General features: G+C 42.3%; 1 protein-coding gene across 6 annotated transcripts in view; it reads left to right on the top strand.

The window, feature by feature from the left end:
- lrp1bb (low density lipoprotein receptor-related protein 1Bb) overlaps positions 1-19,782 on the top strand; it is a 993,888-nt gene that overhangs the window by 884,213 nt on the left and 89,893 nt on the right. For all 6 annotated transcript variants that reach the window (XM_061918476.1, XM_061918478.1, XM_061918475.1 and 3 more), the window contains 6 exons: positions 2,027-2,149; positions 2,311-2,433; positions 14,841-14,981; positions 15,280-15,414; positions 18,921-19,040; positions 19,188-19,429. In XM_061918476.1, the coding sequence (XP_061774460.1) occupies positions 2,027-2,149; positions 2,311-2,433; positions 14,841-14,981; positions 15,280-15,414; positions 18,921-19,040; positions 19,188-19,429 (884 nt within the window). The remainder of the gene's footprint in view (positions 1-2,026; positions 2,150-2,310; positions 2,434-14,840; positions 14,982-15,279; positions 15,415-18,920; positions 19,041-19,187; positions 19,430-19,782) is intronic.

Raw genomic sequence — 19,782 nt, 5'->3', positions numbered from 1 at the left:
TCCCCGGACACATGAGGACTTTGAATATGACCAATGTATGATCCTGTAATTACTTGGTATCAGATTGATACCTAAATTTGTGTTATCATCCAAAACTCATGTAAAGTATCCAAACAACAGAAAAATAAGTGATTATTACATTTTAACAGAAGTGTAGATAGAACATGTTAAAAGAGAAAGAAAGCAAATATTAACAGTAAATGAATGAGTAGAATAATAATTAATTTTTTACCACCCTTCCTTAATAATGTTGACAAAATAGAATGATAAATGATACAATATGTTACTGCATACGTCAGCAGACTAATTAGGAGCCCTTGTTTGTTTACTTACTACTAAAAGACAAGTTGGCTAGTATGTTCACTATTTTATTTACAGACTTAACTGCAATAAGAAACATATGTTTAATGTAGCCTAAGATTTATTGTTAAAATGAAGCCAGTAATGCCATTTTTTGTGGTCCCCTTTATTAAGAAAAGTACAGAAAAGTATCAAAATAATTTTAGTACCGGTACCAAAATATTAGTATCGTTACAACACTAATGAGGAGCTCAACAAACCTACCAATCACAGTGGGGTATACATGTATGGCCAAAATTTTTTGACAAATCTCTAAACCATTTAAGGTTGGATTCCTAAATTCTGTAGATTATGTAATGATTTAGGCACAACACTTAATCTTTTTTTGTGTAATCAGGTCAGTAACTCCAGATGCAGAGCCAGAAAATTGGAAGTCATTGCCGCAAGCTGTTGTTAATTGTACTCAGAACAACAAAAATACCAACAGGGCCTGTAAGAATAATTGTATCTAAGTTATCACAAAAAGTTTGTGTTTCAATGAATTCCCAGCAAGAAGCAAAAAAAAGTATTTTAACCTACCAAGAAGAAGGCTTGTAAAACTCCACTTTGTAGGATGGAAAGTGACATGAAGGTGTTCTATTTCTTTCATGTATTGTAATCAACAGAAAGATATTGTCCTGACCCAAGAACTACTAAGCGGAGAGAAAGCAGGACCAGACTTCCCTTTCAGGCACTGCTTTTTTTAACTCTTTTACGAACCTCTTTTTTAACTCTTTTACGACCTCTTTTTCGAACCGACCTTTTCTTTTTCACTGTTTTGTAATCAAAGGCAATTGCTGTTTACGACCCTGTCCCTTTGGAAGAAGCTGTTGCCATGTGGTCAGGGAAGGTCCAAATAAAAGAAGGAGGCGTGCAATCTTTTGGCAGAGCGTGCTGAGACACTTTACAAGGGTACAGTGTCCAGGCGTCTCTCCTCACTGAGCCAAATTGAATTCTGTCTCTGTTTAATTATTTGCTTCTTGTCTTGTTTAATATATGTTGTCAGTGTTTAAACCTGACAGGGCCTAAACATGACAAATGGAAAAAAATAAAGGCACAATGTGCAGGAAGTCTGGGAATCTAAGTGGAAGCACAAAGAAAATAGAAGTATGAAGACAAAGGTCAAACAAAACAGTTCCAACTTAGCAGGAATAGTTTAACGAAGGTAATTTTTTTCTTACAACATGACTGTGCCACAGTTCACATAGCAAGTTTGATAAAGCACGACTGGAGCAGTTTTGGTAAGGAATCATTTTTGAACCCTGACCTCTCAACCAGAACCTACATGATAGATTTTTCTCAAGGCTCCAGGTCCAATATTAGTGCCTCTGACAGCATTACCTGGATGAGTGTTCCAAAAAATCCCACAATCCAAACTCTTATAGAAAGTATTTCTGGAAGAGCCGAAGGTATCTTTGCTCCAACAGGAAAACCATTTTCACTTTCTGTAGGAGTAATAGCTTAGCTTTCAAAGTGCTTTCGTCCATACGGAGTACGCCTAAATTGGAAGAACAGAACAGCTATTAGATAGGAAAGTGCTTCTCACCTATACCTGCCACGGACTTAAAGAAGGATGGGAGAAAAAAGTAAATTTTTGAGTAACACATTTTCTTCACTTGAATAGACTTTTCTACTAGAGTTGGCGTTAAACCGTTTTTCTTTTTTTTTTTTCGTTTTGTGATTGTAGGGGCATTCTTCTGTCGGGCTGATGAATTCATTTGCAATAACACCTTGTGCAAACTGCACACATGGGTGTGTGATGGCAGGGACGACTGCGGGGACAATTCGGATGAAGACGCAGACATGTGTGGTGGGTTGGACTGCATATTTGTTTTTTTTTTAAGAATATTTATGATTTTCTACTATTCTCCCACAGTAAATATTTCAGTGTCATTTCAGCCAAGACAGTTAAGTTTTTTTTTTTTCTGAAAATCACAGAGCGTTTTGTTTTGCGTCTCCTTTTACCCGCAGAAAAACTTGCTTGTCCTCCTACGAGGCCATTCCGCTGCAGAAATAATCGTGTTTGCCTTCGCGCCGACCAAGTCTGCAACAAAGTGGATGATTGTGGTGACAGCTCTGATGAAGAAGAGTGTGGTGAGTACACTATGCATTGAATAGATTACAACGTTTTAGTTTTTCTTTTCTCACATGATTTAATTGAAACTATTATGATAATTTAGTTTTCTCCAGGTAAGTAGGCCCAAATAAGTTCCTAATAGTAATCATGATTTAACAACAGGTAGATTCTTAGGTAGAATCAGCACCTCCAAGTCCGAGTCCATGGTTCTCGCCCAGAAGAGGGTGGAGTGGCATATCTGGGTGGGGGAGGAGACCCTGCTCCAAGTGCAGGAGCTCAAGTACCTCGAAGTCTTGTTCATGAGCGAGGGAAGATTGGATCGTGAGATCGACAGGCGGATCGGTGCGGCGTCTTCAGTAATGCGGACGTTGTACCGATCCGTTGTGGTGAAGAAGGAGCTGAGCCGGAAGGCAAAGTTCTCAATATACCGCTCGATCTACGTTCCCATCCTCACCTATGGTCATGAGTTTTGGGTTATGACCAGAAGGACAAGATCAGAGTTTCCTCCGCTGGGTTGCCGGGCTCTCCCTTAGAGATGGGGTGAGAAGCTCTGTCATCCGGGGGGAGCTCAAAGTAAAGCCGCTGCTCCTCCACATTGAGAGGAGCAAGATGAGGTGGTTCGGGCATCTGGTCAGGATGCCACCCGAACGCCTCCCTAGAGAGGTGTTAAGGGCACGACAGACCGGTAGGAAGCCACGGGGAAGACCGGGACACGTTGGGTGGACTATGTCTCCCGGCTGGCCTGGGAACGCCTCGGGATCCGCCAGGAAGAGCTCGAACGAAGTGGCTGGGGAAGTGGCTGCTGCCCCCGCGACCCAACCTCGAATAAGCGGAAGAAGATGGATGGATGGATGTATAAATTCCTCTTTGACAGTAAAAAATTGTTTGCTCGCACTCAGTGGGCCGACCAATAATCAGAACAATGAAAAAACTTCGGAATAATTGTGAATTTACATGAGTTGGGAAAATATTTTGTAGCTATTTAAAAAAAAAACGGTAGAAGTTGAAAAATGTAGTTATTTTGATGTATCACTACTCAGTCAAAGTTTAGTCCAGTTCATTGTTGAGGTGAACAGGTATTTAAAAGAGTCCGTTATATCTACGTCTGATCCCTGGATATTTACCAATGTGCGTGGTGGTGCTGACCGCCGGAAGTCAATCACAGGATCCTCTGTCTCACTGGTGTTCAAGGGCAGGTGATTACATGATCACCAGTCCAAAACCTCAGATGACTTTCCAGTATTCCTGCTCACTCCTGTCAGACACAGCCCATCTTTGTGGAGTTGTCCGAGAACCTATGCAGATAGCAGGGGTTGGATTTAGGTCTGAAGTATATACAGTGAACAGGTAGGGTGACAGCACCGTCTCATGGCAAGCCTCAGTGTTGCAAACTACCACATCCGAAGAACAGTTGTGGAACTTTCGTACTTTGGTCCGTCGGTGAGGTAGTTGATGGTCCACTCCTGCCTTTTCAAGTTCCACCTGTGGCTGTGCAGGCTGGATTGTGTTGAAAGCGTTCGAGAAGTCATAAAACAGGCATTTCATTGTGCTTCCAGTAGTTTCTATGTATGCAACAGGTGGATGATGGCATGATGGCATCATCCACCCCAAAGGAGCCATTGCTGACAACCTTAGCGGGCAAAGGTGGCTAAATATGATCCTCTCCTTGTTCTTCATGAGATGGGAGGTCAAACCAAAAGGTCGGAAGTCGTTCGGCTCCTTCGGATGTGATGCTTTGAAACCACGTGGCAGGTATTTCACAGGGTGGAAACTTTGTCCAGACCGAGGCTCGGGTTAAAATTCTACTGGACCATGCTAGTGAGCTGGTCCACAATTTCCCTAAGTCAATTTGAACTATAGACATCTGGATTTGTTGGTTTCCTAACCTTGTTCCTTCCCAACTACCTCCTCACCTGATCCAGACTGTTGGAAAGGTGGGTGGGTGATAGCTGGTGTTCAGTTCAGTGGGGGTGGGACGGGAGTATCACTCCATTCAGTTTGTTGGCCCACTTTTTGGTCGACAGAGGCTTGATGACCACTTCCACCTTTTCCGTGACCTGAAATCCATTTCAGGCCGGTTCAGACTTTTGCTCCAGCCGTCGTTTCAGTTTTTCCTTGCAGTCCTTATTACACCTCCTGATCTCATATTTAAGCTCCAGCTGGACTTTCCTTATCTCTTTCTTGTCCCTTGTGGCAAAAGCCCTCTTCTTCTCATCCTGCAGGGCTTTTAAGTCCGAGTTGATCCAGGGTTTGTTGCCGGGAAAACACTGCATCTTCTTGGAGGGCACAGTGTTTTCCACACGTAAGTTGATGTGGTCTATGATGCACTCTGTCAGACTGTTGAAGTCCTCTCGGCTGTTTTCCCAACACGTGGGGTGTAGTGTGAGGGAAGATAAACACGGTTGTGTGTGATTAGAGCGGCAGAGAGAGAGTATAGGGGTGAATGCGTGTGCATCATTGACATTTGCATACAGCAAGTCCAAAGTTGGATTGTCCCTTGTGTGGCACTTCACATACTGAGTGAAGAGCAATTTGTGGACAATGCTTGAATGCCGATGTCCATGTTAGGAAAACAACCAACTTAGATTAACTCGTCTTACTCCACTAAGAACTATAGAGATAGAATGATGCCATCGTTTTGTTAAACTGTCCCATCTGTTGGTACGTTTGTATGTTTTTAATGTGGTAATACATGTTAATTGTACAAAAAATTTAGATTTTCTTTAACATTTACCACAGATTTGTGCTGTCCTGTTGTCATTTTGTTTTCTTACAAATGCGTGTCCTTTTTTCAAGTACCGTACATTAGCTGCAATTCCAAGACGTGAGATGGCAGTAATGTAGAGGCTACGGTCTGTTGCCTTTGTCAGGAAGTAGTCTTTGCCATCAAGCGAAAATTGTGTTATTTGTTGAGCCTCACAAAAAATACTGTATGTACTACACACTAGCTGTTTGATTGCAATATGCATCTTATTTGTAATTTCCATCCATCCATCATCTTCCGCTTATCCGGGGTCGGGTCGCGGGGGCAGCAGCCTAAGCAGGGAAGCCCAGACTTCCCTATCTCCAGCCACTATTTGTAATTTGCACTACCTAATTTAGGGCTTCACGGTGGAAGAGGGGTTAGTGCGTCTGCTTCACAATACAAAGGTCCTGCAGTCCTGGGTTCAAATCCAGGCTCGGGATCTTTCTCTGTGGAGTTTGCATGTTCTCCCCGTGAATGCGTGGGTTCCCTCCGGGTACTCCGGCTTCCTCCCACTTCCAAAGACATGCACCTGGGGATAGGTTGATTGGCAACACTAAATTGGCCCTAGTGTGTGAATGTTGTCTGTTTATCTGTGTTGGCCCTGCGATGAGGTGGCGACTTGTCCAGGGTGTACCCCGCCTTCCACCCGATTGTAGCTGAGATAGGCGCCAGCGCCCCCCGCGAACCCAAAAGGGAGTAAGCGGTAGAAAATGGATGGATGGATGGACTACCTAATTTAAAAGTGTTGAAATCACTAATGTTATCGGTAGCATGTTTATGGCAAACCAAAAGTAAATTAGCATCAAGCTAGTAAATGGAAAGTGAAGCCGTCTTGCTTTACTGGCATTGAACATCGTAGCATTGTCTAAAGGCAGACCGGCTGAGTCTGCTCTGTGTTTGTTCGAGTCGAGTGCCAAGTCTGCAACCGGACGTGGCATCACGTACAACAAAAGATAGCAAAATATGCCAGCCTTTGATTTTACGTGAATCGGTACCAGATAGTACCTACGGACTTTGTGCGGTAACTATAAAAGTACTGAATTTGCTACCCATCCCTTGCCTAGATATTTATTAGGGTTGCAGCATATGTACTATTATTGAGCTTGTATGAAGAGAGAACATTTGAAATAAATACAAACTCTTACTTGAGATGCGTTAATTCAGGGGTAGGGAACCTATGGCAATTGAGCCAAATGTGGCTCCTTTGAGGACTGCATCTGGCTCTCAGATAAATCTTAGCTGACATTGCTTATCACGATAAGAAATGAATATTTCTGCTGGTAATCTGTCAGGTTCAAACACTGATGACATTTATTAAACAGACGAGAAGCAAGGAATCATGCAGAGACAGAGTTCAATTCTGCTCAATGAGGAGACACGTGTTTTGGGCCGTATCCTATTTACAGATCCAAAATAAGTTCTAAAAGTCCAGCCCGCGTACTTCCTCTATTTATTTGGGAGGTCCCATTTTACATCACTGAAGCTGTCGCTGAGGGAAGGGGGTAATCTCAACAACTCCAGTTAGACACAATATATGACTAAACAAAAATGCAAATGTGTTGACGCTGGTGATATCGCCTTGTCTCTCTGCTCTGTCTGCGTCACGGCGGTGTTCTTCCCTGACAGTCAGCAAGCCGTTCCTGGACACAGACACTGATACCAAACTGGCTTGCAATCTTTTGGATTGCCAGCTTTGCAAAGACAAAGAAAAATACCACTTCAGCACAACTGACAATAATTATAGCAACGGCCCTTAAGCATAAAAGTTGTGTGATAATATATACATAAAGATTCTAACATAATCACGGTGTTAAAAATAACAGTCAAAATATAAAACATTCTCATGCTTTTTAACCCATCCAACCATTTTCTACCACACCTGTTCAAGAAGTCGCAGTAATGGTAAGAATAATATTATTTATTATTGGTTAACTTCAGAATAAAATCTTATTGAAAAGAATAAGAGACTTTTTATGCTTTAAAAATGTTGGTCTAAATTAAAAATGTACGCCTTTTGTTGTATTCAGTGTTAAAAAATATTATATGGCTCTCGCGGAAATACATTTTAAAATATTTGGCTTTCATGGCTCTCTCAGCCAGAAAGGTTCCCGACCCCTGCCCTAATTTGTACTTGTTACAATTGAACAATTTTTTTCTCACTATTAATCAGTTATTTTTTCATGATGAGGGAGCCCGCTGCTCTTGTATAGTTCGCCTTAACACGATGACAACCATTTCACGTTTTTTTAACTGCTTTTTAATTGTGTTTTGATTGCAGACTTAATTAGGTTTTTCAATGCATTTTAAATGAATTGTAGTTTTGTTGGAAAAATCTTATGAAACTGCTGAATCTTTTTACTATGACATCCTGGTTTTATTTCCTGCGATGTAAAACTGATTTGAGTGATGGCACAGGGCAGGCTTGAGTGAACGGGACAAATGACTTCCTTCATATTTCACTCTTTCATTCGCTCTTTCCTCCCTTATCTTCCTCTCTGATTCCATTGATCTGATCGTTAATCTTCCACTTCACTCCATTACCTCCCTCTATTGTACGCCTGTTCCCTCCATCCATCTTTTCAATCTCCCCTCAATCCTATCTGGTTGTCCTTCCATCCTGCTATCACTTAATGCTGTTCCTTACCTATTTCTCTGCGTAGAGGTTTGATTTCCCCTTGATGTTTGTATTTTGCTGAGAAAGATGACAGTTGTGCGTATAAGGGAACTGGCAACAAAAAAACTAAACATGCATTTGGTACCTACATGTTTTTAAAGGAATGAGAATCAGCACCTCCAAGTCCGAGTCCATGGTTCTCGCCCGGAAAAGTGGAGTGGAGTGTCATCTCCGGGTTGGGGAGAAGACCCTGCCCCAAGTGGAGGAGTTCAAGTACCTAGGAGTCTTGTTCACGAGTGGGGGAAGAGTGGATCGCAAGATCGACGGGCGGATTGGTGCGGCGTCTTCAGTAATGAGGACGTTGTATCAATCCGTTGTGGTGAAGAAAGAGCTGAGCCGGAAGGCAAAGCTCTCAATTTACCGGTCGATCTACGTTCCCATCCTCACCTATGGTTATGAGCTTTGGGTCATGACCGAAAGGATAAGATCACGGGTACAAGCGGCCGAAATGAGTTTCCTCCGCTGGGTGGCGGGGCTTTCCCTTAGAGATAGGGTGAGAAGCTCTACCATCCGGGAGGAACTCAAAGTAAAGCCGCTGCTCCTCCACATCGAGAGGAGCCAGATGAGGTGGCTCGGGCATCTGGTACGTCCAACCGGTAGGAGGCCACGGGGATAACCCAGGACACGTTGGGAAGACTATGTCTCCCGGCTGGCCTGGGAATGCCTCGGGATCCCCCGGGAAAAGCTGGACGAAGTGGCTGTGGAGAGGGAAGTCTGGGCTTCCCTGCTTAGGCTTCTTCCCCCTTTAACCCGACCTCGGATAAGCGGAAGATGATGGATGGATGGATGGATGTTTTTAAAGGTATCTCTGAGGTAGTGTATATGACGAGAGTGAAGGTTTTGGTGAGGCTTTTTAAAGTTAAAGTACCACTGATAGTCACACACACACCAGGTGTAGTGAAGTTACCCTCTGAGTTTGACCTATCCCCTTGCTCCACCCCTTGGGAGGTGAGGGGAGCAATGAGAAGCAGCGGTGGCTGTGCTCGGGAATCATTTTGGTGATTGAACCCCCAATTCCAACCCCTTGATGCTGACTGCCAAGCAGGGAGGCAGTGGATCCCATTTTTATAGTCTTTGGTATGACTCGGCCAGGGTTTGAATTCACGACCTACCGATCTCAGGGCGGGCACTCCAACCATTAGGCCACTGAGCAGGTTTTTTTTTAAATTTTAGCTCTCAATTCTTTCTCAAACTTTTACTCCCATTACGTTTTAAACCTCAAAGCTGCAAGTGTTAAACCTTGGCGAGAATGAGGACTCAGGTGCAGAAAGGGGAACGATTGACACAGGTTTTATTCAACAGTTTTCTTTGGAATCTCTTTGAACAGAGTGATTAATACAAAGCGGCTATAGAATCTATGATATATTAGAGTAACAAAAGACATAAAGGCAGAACACAATAAACAGAAAATTACTCCATAGGGAGGAAAAAGGCCATTGCAAAATTACACACGACTCTAATAACAAAAAGAACAACGATCTATGATTAGCTAAACAAGATAAATCACTCACGCAGAGGAGACAAGAAACTTTTAAAAAGAAAGTACGCTATAACAAGCTGAGATAACTACAAAGAAAAGCGCTCCAAGAGGACACACCAAAATCTTGACCAAAAACTTTAGCAAACCAAATCACTCTTTTTCAGAGGAAACAAAGAAATCAATAAATAAGGCAAGGCAATACTTAGCAAAACGTGGTTCAAGGCTGCGGACAAGGCTGGATGCACGTAGTGAGACGATATACTCTGGCACAAGACGAGAGGACGACGACACGTTTACACACATGAGGGAGGGCGACACAGGTGGGCACAATCAGGCAATCAGGAGAGACATCAAACCAGTGAAACAGGAGGAAGAGCAAGTGACCTGAAACGAGAGGGAGAGTTAACCTTTCAAAATAAAACAGGAAATGACAAGACCACATGAAACCAGACAATACCCAGACAAGACTTCACCCGGGTGTGACTGCAAGTTGTGTTTTGCTGTTTTTATATAGTATCCCGACAAAGCCAATTATGCTTTTAGAAAACATACAAGTTCTTTACCCTGTGCTGTATCTATGGGTAAGTGTATTTATATCGCTCTAAATTGTTGGCAACATTATTTTGTCCTTTCATTCACTACCCACAGTTTGTGACCAAAGGTCCCAATAACATTGGGACCCGAGATGGACCAGTAAATCTAAAGAGTTTCCTTTTGGCTCAGCTCTCTCTTCACCATGATGGTCTAACACAGTGACTATTGTTTTGGAAATTTTCCTATTCAATAAATAAATGTCAATGTCTATTGCACCCATCGCCCAGGTGGGTCCTCATATCTGCGGTCCCCTCCAAAGTTTCTCATTATATCCCATTAGGTTGAGTTTTTTCTTGCCCTGATGTGGGTTCTGAGCCAAGGATGTCATTGTGGCTTGTGCAGCCCTTTGAGACACTCGTAATTTAGGGCTATATAAATAAACTTTCATTGATTGATTGATCGATTGATGTCCAGCGAAAGCTAAGGTATTTTAAGCATGTATTAGAGATCCCAAATAACATTAAGTTAAAGAGAAGATAGGTTTACGCCACTCCAGAAAGAGCAAGAGAGAGAGTATGACGGGCGCACAAAAATCTACCAGATCTTTATACCTTGGAATGTGAAAATAATGGGAGGAAAACGGGTGAAAACGTGCAAAATGCACTTTATCTGATTGTGAAAAAACAAACCCCGTTTCCATATGAGTTGGGAAATTGTGTTAGATGTAAATATAAACGGAATACAATGATTTGCAAATCATTTTCAACACATATTTAATTCAATATGCTACAAAGACAACATATTTGATGTTAAAATTGATAAACATGTTTTTTTTGTTGCAAATAATCATTAACTTTAGAATTTGATGCCAGCAACACGTGACAAAGAAGTTGGGAAAGGTGGCAATAAACACTCATAAAGTTGAGAAATACTCATCAAACACTTATTTGGAACATCCCACAGGTGTGCAGGCTAATTGGGAACAGGTGGGTGCCATGATTGGGTATAAAAACAGCTTCCCAAAAAATGCTCAGTCTTTCACAAGAAAGAATGGGGCGAGGTACACCCCTTTGTCCACAACTGCAAATAGTCAAACAGTTTAAGAACAACTTTTCTCAAAGTGCAATTGCAAGAAATTTAGGGATTTCAACATCTACGGTCCATAATATCATCAAAAGGTTCAGAGAATATGGAAAAATCACTCCACGTAAGCGGTATGCCTGGAAACAAACATTGAAGACCGTGACCTTCGATCTCTCAGAAGGCACTGGATCAAAAAACGACATCAAACTCTAAAGGATATCACTACATGGGCTCAGGAACACTTCAGAAAACCACTGTGACTAAATATAGTTCGTTGCTACATCTGTAAGTGCAAGTTAAAGCTCTACTAGGCAAAGCCAAAGCCATTTATCAACAACATCCAGAAACGCCGCCGGCTTTTCTGAGCCCGAGATCATCTATTATGGACTGATGCAAAGTGGAAAAGTGTTCTGTGGTCTGACGAGTCCAGATTTCAAATTGTTTTTGGAAATATTCCACATCGTGTCATCCGGACCAAAGGGGAAGCGAACCATCCAGACTGTTATCGAAGCAAAGTTCAAAAGCCAGCATCTGTGATGGTATGGGGGTGCATTAGTGCCCAAAGCATGGGTAACTTATGCATCTGTGAAGGCACCATTAATGCTGAAAGGCACATACAGGTTTTGGAACAACATATGCTGCCATCTAAGCGCTGTCTTTTTCATGGACGCTCCTGCTTATTTTAGCAAGACAATGCCAAGCCACATTCAGCACGTGTTACAACAGCGTGGCTTCGTAAAAAGAGAGTGCGGGTACTTTCCTGGCCCTCCTGCAGACCAGACCTGTCTCCCATCAAAAATGTGTGGCGCATTATGAAGTGTAAAATATGACAGCGGAGACCCCAGACTCTTGAACGACTGAAGCTCAACATAAAACATGAATGGGAAAGAATTCAACTTTCAAAGCTTCAACAATTAGTTTCCCTCAGTTCCCAAACGTTTATTGAGTGTTGTTAAAAGAAAAGGTGATGTAACACAGTGGTGAACATGCCCTTTCCCAACTACTTTGGCACATATTGCAGCCATGAAATTCTAAGTTAATTATTATTTGCAAAAAAAAAAGGTTTATGAGTTTGAACATCAAATATCTTGTCTTTGTAGTGCATTCAATTGAATATGGGTTGAAAAGGATTTGCAAAACATTGTATTCCGTTTATATTTACATCTAACACAATTTCCCAACTCATATGGAAACAAGGTTTGTAGCAAAAACAGGAATGTTTTCAATAAACATGGGACAGGCAGTATCAATCCTAAACTAAACCCGTTCGAAGAGTAACCTCAGACCAAAAGACGAATACGATATAATTTTGTGATATTCCCACATCACAAAAGTCTTTGTCCTCTGCCTAAAGACGGTGGACGTTTGAGTGTAAGAAGGACGAAGTGTATGGATTTCTCATGGGCTTCAGGAATGTATCAGGGCCATGAAAATGTATAACAAAAAACAAGCACATGCAGTTAAGGCAGAGAGACACTACACAAACACTTAGACTAAAATTGTGGCTTGGACAAGAGATTACAAAAGTATTAAATTTTCCACACCACAATACTGCAGGTGCTTAGATGACCATATGTGGATCTGGCTGTCTATTCTGTTCTCACTTCTGCACAAAACCCTGAGCTGTATAAACACCTCTACCTGAGGCAAGATTTCACTCCCGACCCAAAGTGTATAATCCACCTTTTTCCGTCTGAGAACCAATCCCCTCAGATTTGGAGGTGCTGGTTATCTTCCCAGAATCTTCACACGTAGATGAGAACTTCCCTAGTAAATGCTCAAATTCAGCTCCATGAAATTTGAATCAGGACTACATAATCTGCAAATAGCAGAAACTAAATCCTCGGGCCACCAACTGGACACTGTCAACACGTTGGCTGGGACTAGAAATGTTCTCCATAAAATATTGACCATTAGCCATGCTGTGAACAGGCTTGACTGACTGCTGGCAATTAAGCTCCTGTGCTGATTGTCGAGAGACAGAATGGCAGTGTCAAGAGGGACTTTGGTCTAATGTTTTTTTTCCAAGTCCTTGCCACTTGTGGATTACTTTACAATGACAAGGAAGTGAGTTGGCGTTTAGTGGACAATTTGCAATGGAAAATAGCTTTTCCTGCAACTCTCCAGCAAACTATGAAGCATCGAATTGTTTAAAATCTTGTTATGCAGAGTTGAGTGGTGCACAGAGCTGCTCAACAAAACAAAAAAACTGTTACGGAAACTGGATGGATTTATGATTTTGTTATCCTTAAGCATTACATATTTGAAGGAACATAACAGCTAAATAATTTAATAATATGGGTGCGCAATGTTTTTAATAAAACACTGATGACATCTAATAACCAGACAAGAAGCAAGGAACCATGCAGAGACAGAGTTCAATTTTGCTCATGAGGAGACACGTGGGGCTGTACTGATCCAAACTACGTTCTAAAAGTCTATTTTTGTTAGGAATGTCCCTATTACATCACTGTCGCTGAGGGAAGGGGGTAAACTCGACAACTCAAGTTAGACACAATATATAATTATACAAAAATCAATCAATCAATAGATGTTTATTTATAAAGCCCCAAATCCCAAATGTCTCAAAGGACAGCACAAACCACTACGACTACGACATCCTCGGAAGAACCCACATAAGGGCAAGGAAAACTCACACCCAGTGGGACGCCAGTGACAATGATGACCATGAGAACCTTGGAACCCCCCGCCCCCCCAGGCGACCGAAAGCAATGGATGTCGAGCGGGTCTAACATGATACTGTGAAAGTTCAATCCATAGTGGCTCCAACACAGCCGCAAGAGTTCAGTTCAAAGCGGATCCAAGACAGCAGCGAGAGTCCCGTTCACAGGAAACCATCCCAAGCGGAGTTGGATCAGCAGCCTAGAGATGTCCCCAACCGATACACAGGCGAGCGGTCCATCCTGGGTCCCGGCGAGTGGTCCATCCTGGGTCCCGACTCTGAACAGCCAGTACTTCATCCACGGCCATCGGACCGTACCCCCTCCACAAGGGAGGGGGGGACAGAAGAAAAAAAGAAAAGAAGCGGCAGTTCAACTGGTCTAAAAAGGAGGTCTATTTAAAGGTTAGAGTATACAAATGAGTTTTAAGGTGAGACTTAAATGCTTCTACTGAGGTAGCATCTCAAACTCTTACCGGGATGGCATTCCAGAGTACTGGAGGCCGAACAGAAAACGCTCTATAGTCCGCAGACTTTTTTGGGGCTTTAGGAATCACTAATAAGCCGGAGTCCTTTGAACGCAGATTTCTTGCCGGGACATATGGTACAATACAATCGGCAAGATAGGATGGAGCTAGACCATGTAGTATTTTATACGTAAGTAGTAAAACCTTAAAGTCACATCTTAAAATGCAAACATGTTGACACTTGGTGGTATTGTCCAGTCTCTGCTTCGTCTAGTCCCCGGAACCCAATGTTCGGCCTTGGCAGTCAGAAGGCCGAGTACTGGTGCTATCGCCCAGTCTCTGCTTTGTCTGGATCCGGTACCCAATGTTCGACATGACAGTCAGCAGGCCGAGTCTGGACACAACACTGATAAAAGGGGCTGGCAATCTTTTGGATTACTAGCTCTGCACAAATACAAATAATACCACTTCAGCACAAATTGACAATACTTGACAATACTTTATAGTCACGGCCCTTAAGCATAAAGTTATGACGATAATGTATACATAATTATTCTAACAATCAATCAAAGTATTTAGGTTTTGAAGGTCTTGTCTCCCTGCGATGAGGTGGTGACTTGTCCAGGGTGTAACCCGCCTTCCGCCCGATTGTAGCTGAGATAGGCTTCAGCGCCCCCGCGACCCCAAAAGGGAATAAGCGGTAGAAATGGATGGATGGAGGTCTTGTCTCATGAACTTATGTCTTTGGTTGTCAAAGCAGAAGTGGCGGCTGGAAGACCTCGACCTTGTGGGAAGACCGAGTTCAGCTGCAGTAACAGACGATGTATCTCCATCCAGCTGCAATGTGACCTGTTCAACGACTGCGGAGACGGTGGCTCGGAAGAGCAAGATTGCAAAGCTTGTAAGTCTGCCACCAATTGACTAATACATAAGAAAACAGATCAAAGATGCATTCAAAGGAGATGGAAAGTCCCAGTGATGCCACAATGTTATTGTAAAGTGCAGATATCCATTTTTAGCTGTGATGTTTGTTATTTATGCTATTGTACGTATGCCTTTTTTTTTTTTTTGAGATAGGGTGTGCGTGATGTGATAGAGGATGACGTCCTTTTGGCTTTTGCACATCAAAAGAAAAGCACAGCAGGTGTCTGAGATGCTGAGGAGGGTTGTGTAATCAAAGTCCCACCTTTTGTTTGTAGTTTCCAGCGGAGACGTATGTAGTAAGAAAACAAATCCATGTGGAGAGGATGCCATTTGCAACCAGACAAATACCAATGCGGTATGCCAATGCAAACCAGGCTTCAAGAGGAACCAGAAGTCAGGCCAATGTGACGGTAGTAGACAATCCTCGTTGTCCTTTACTATTGTTTATGTAAATAGCATTACTATTGTTTAACACCTTACAGGGAAATACTGGTTCTGAATACCATACTGGAATATATATATATATATATATATATATATATATATATATATATATATATGAATACGTTTTAGAGTAACATTTACTGGGAAAAGGCAGAAAGGGGTTGGTGCTTATGCCTCACAATACGAAGGTCCTGAGTTCAATCCCGGGCTCGGGATCTTTCTGTGTGGAGTTTGAATGTTCTCCGGGTACCCCGGCTTCCTCCCACTTCCAAAGACATGCACCTGGGAATAGGTTGTTTGGCAACACTAAATCGGCCCTAGTGTGTGAATGTGAGTGTGAATGTTGTCCGTCAATCTGTGTCGGCCCTGTGATGAGGTGGCAACTTGTCCAGGGTGCACCCCGCCTTCCCCCTTTGGCAGCTGCGATAGGCTTCAGCACACCCCGCGACCCCAAAAGGGAAAAGCGGTAGAAAATGGATGGATAGATATTAGAATTTTAGAGTAACATTTACTGGGAAAAGGCAGAAAGGGGTTGGTGCTTATGCCTCACAATACGAAGGTCCTGAGTTCAATCCCGGGCTCGGGATCTTTTTGTGTGGCGTTTCAATGTTCTCCGGGTACTTCGGCTGTCTCCCACTTCCAAAGACATGCACCTGGGGATAGGTTGATTGGCAACACCAAATCGGCCTTAGTGTGTGAATTTAATTGTGAATGTTGTCCGTCTATCTGTGTCGGCCCTGTGATGAGGGGGCGACATGTCCAGGGTGCACCCCGCCTTCCTCCTTTGGCAGCTGAGATAGGCTTCAGCACACCCCGTGACCCCAAAAGGGACAAGCGGTAGAAAATGGATGGATAGATATTAGAATTTTAGAGTAACATTTACTGGGAAAAGGCAGAAAGGGGTTGGTGCTTATGCCTCACAATACGAAGGTCCTGAGTTCAATCCCGGGCTCGGGATCTTTCTGTGTGGCGTTTGAATGTTCTCCGGGTACTCCGGCTTCCTCCCACTTCCAAAGACATGCACCTGGGGATAGGTTGATTGGCAACACTAAATCGGCCCTAGTGTGTGAATGTGAGTGTGAATGCTGTCCGTCTATCTGTGATGAGGTCGCGACTTGTCCAGGGCGTACCCCGCCTTCCGCCTGAATGCAGCTGAGATAGGCTCCAGCACCCCCCGCGACCCCAAAAGGGACAAGCGGTAGAAAATGAATGGATGGATTTAGCCGGAATCTGCTGCAAAACACTTGGAAACTACTTAAAAATGCATCTACAGGCGGTCCTCGTATTATGATGTTCCACGTTACAACGCATTCTCATAAATAATTAATACTGTACAAAAAAGAAAAATGAATTAATTATGTGTTTCCAGCGGAATAATACGGTACTGGTTTGTGTGTCACTACAATGAGGAAGGACAGAATCACTTTTTTTCTTAACATTTAACATTTTAATTTCAACCTTTATTGTGTCTCCTAAGCATGAGACATAGACTCTTCTGATAGCAGCGCATAAAAGAAAAGGAAAGAGAAAGAGAAAAGTAAAGTGAAATTTATGAACCCAATAATGCTGCTTAAAGGCCTACTGAAACCCACTACTACCGACCACACAGTCTGATAGTTTTTATATCAATGATGAAATCTTAACATTGCAACACATGCCAATACGGCCTTTTTAGTTTACTAAATTGCAATTTTAAATTGTCCTGTTGAAAAAGTTGCGTATGACGTCTCGGATTGTAGCGGACATTTTTTTCCAGCCCGATCCCAGCTATAAATAGTCCGCTTTAATCGCATAATTACACAGTATTCTGGACATCTGTGTTTCTGAATTTTTTGCAATTTTTTCAATTAATAATAGAGACGTCAAAGAAGAAAGATGTAGGTGGGAAGCGGTGTATTGCAGCTGCCTTTAGCAACACAAACACAGCCGGTGTTTCCTTGTTTACATTACCAAAGGTGAAGCTTTTCTGTGGATTAGAGCGGTCAAGCAAACATGGTTCCCGACCACATGTCAACCGGCAGGTTTCGGTGAGAAAATTGTGGTAATAAGCCGGCTCTCACCGTAGACATGAGCAGAGCTTATGCCGTTCCTCGTGCACCTGTCGGTTAAAGAGGTAGCTGCGACTCTCTTGCCTCCTCCGTGGCTTCCCTCAGAGACACTGGCGGTCACCACACCCCTCCGAATTTCAGATACGACAGTATAATGTCACTACAGCACTAGTAACACAGTAAACAGATAAGGGATTTTCCAGAATTATCCTAGTAGATGTGTTTAATAACATCTGAATCGCTCCCACTGCCCTGTCTTTTTTTTTTTCTAGTCCTTCACTCTCACTATCCTCATCCACGAATCTTTCATCCTCGTTCAAATTAATGGGGAAATCGTCGCTTTCTCGCTCTGAATCGCTCTCGCTGCTGGTGGCCATGATTGTAAACAATGTGAGGAGCTCCACAACCCGTGACGTCACGCGCACATCGTCTGCTACTTCCGGTACAGGCAAGGCTTTTTTACTAGAGACCAAAAGTTGCGAACTTTATCGTCGATGTTCTCTACTATACCCGTTCAGCAAAAATATGGCAATATCGCGAAATCATCAAGTATGACACATAGAATGGACCTGCTATCCCCGCTTCAATAAGAAAATCTCATTTCAGTAGGCCTTTAAACGCCGAGACCATCCTCAAAGAAAAAGAATGATACCTTGAACATGTGGAAGGATCAGCTCCTATGACTAAATAGCATATAGCATATAGCATTCCATGACCCACAATGCACTTCTGCCATGACCCTCCCCCACCGAATTCTTATTGGTTGACGTGTGTGTGTGTGTGATGATTGCTGACATTTTCTCCGTCTCTTCCGCGAATTAGATAAATAATATTATTTGATATTTTACGGTAATGTGTTAATAATTTCACACATAAGTCGCTGCAGAGTATGTCGCACACCCGGCCAAACTATGAAAAAAACTGCGACTTATAGTCCGAAAAATACGGTAATTAACCCTTTTGACCTAGCCTGAAAAAAATCCAACAAAATTGCCGTATGTCAAACAAGAAAATATCAGCAATTTTGTCTGACAACATATTCATTATCCAAGTTGTCACTCGGTTAGTCAAAATAAAGTGAAGGAAATTGGCCTTTGTTGTGACAATCTGAACTCTTTGTCTTTCAAACAAAATGGATGTTGGAACGTGGTCAGAATTGGAAGTCTGTGTTTTCCAGGGCAGTTCTGACAGCATTCTATTTACATGGTTTCAAAGGTTATTTAGCTACTAAGCAACAAAAACACTGCATACAGAAAAAACACAGACATAAACTTGGTTCTATCAGACGACAGTCATATCTAATTTCAAATTCCTTCAACATTTCCCCTTATTTTTGCTGATGAAGTATTGCAACTATTAACTCAAGCATGATTGTCTTTAAATTGTGTTTAATTGTGCTCTCTTTATTCATTTATTTTTTTTAGAGATTAACGAGTGTCTACAGTTTGACACTTGTCCTCATTTTTGTACCAACACTAAAGGATCTTTTAAGTGCTCATGTGACAGAAATTATAGGGAGATCGATGGAAACTGCGTAGCCAAAGGTAAGAAGCTCATATGGTTCCATAGTCAGTCTGTCATCAGTTTTTTTTTTCAGATGACCTTCATTTAGGAGTACAATTCTGTCTTTCTAAAAATAAATCCACGCTTATTCTGTGCTGCTTTCTTTTCTTTAATTACTCTCCTGGCAGGACCAGAAGATCGAGTGCTCTACATTGCTAATGACACTGAAATCAGAAGTTTTGTGTACCCATTTAACCAGAGTCATGGACACAAAGTACTCACAGAAATTGAGGACAATGCACGCATTATTGGAATGGATGCTTTGTTTCAACACCAAAAGTTTATCTGGGCTACGCAATTCAACCCTGGTGGAATATTCTATAAAGAAAGTCTGGAAAGAAGTCAAACTAAAACAAATGTCAGAAATATTGTAAGTATATCTCTTCTTTATTTAACCTCTTAAGGCCCAAGCTGTTTGTTTACATGCTTTTTTTTTTTTTCTCTTTGTTATTTGGGATTATTGGACCCTAATTACAATATAAACTAAGTATCATCTTTTGTTATGATATATTTAGTCCATAAGCAACAAACGCGTACTTCATGTTTAGTGGCATTCTAATTCTTATTTTTACACTTTTTTTTCCAAATTCCATTGTGTGTTATACTCTTTATACACCACCAGATGGCTGTATGAGTGTCCACATACGAGGCCAAAAGACCCCAATTCAGCAGTGTACACAATTTTGGAAATAAGAGCTAAAAGGTGCTGTCCACACATGAGGC

Source organism: Nerophis ophidion, linkage group LG13, assembly GCF_033978795.1.
Source record: "Nerophis ophidion isolate RoL-2023_Sa linkage group LG13, RoL_Noph_v1.0, whole genome shotgun sequence".
Classification (NCBI taxonomy): Eukaryota; Metazoa; Chordata; class Actinopteri; order Syngnathiformes; family Syngnathidae; genus Nerophis; species Nerophis ophidion.
This window is presented reverse-complemented; position numbering and strand designations above follow the sequence as displayed.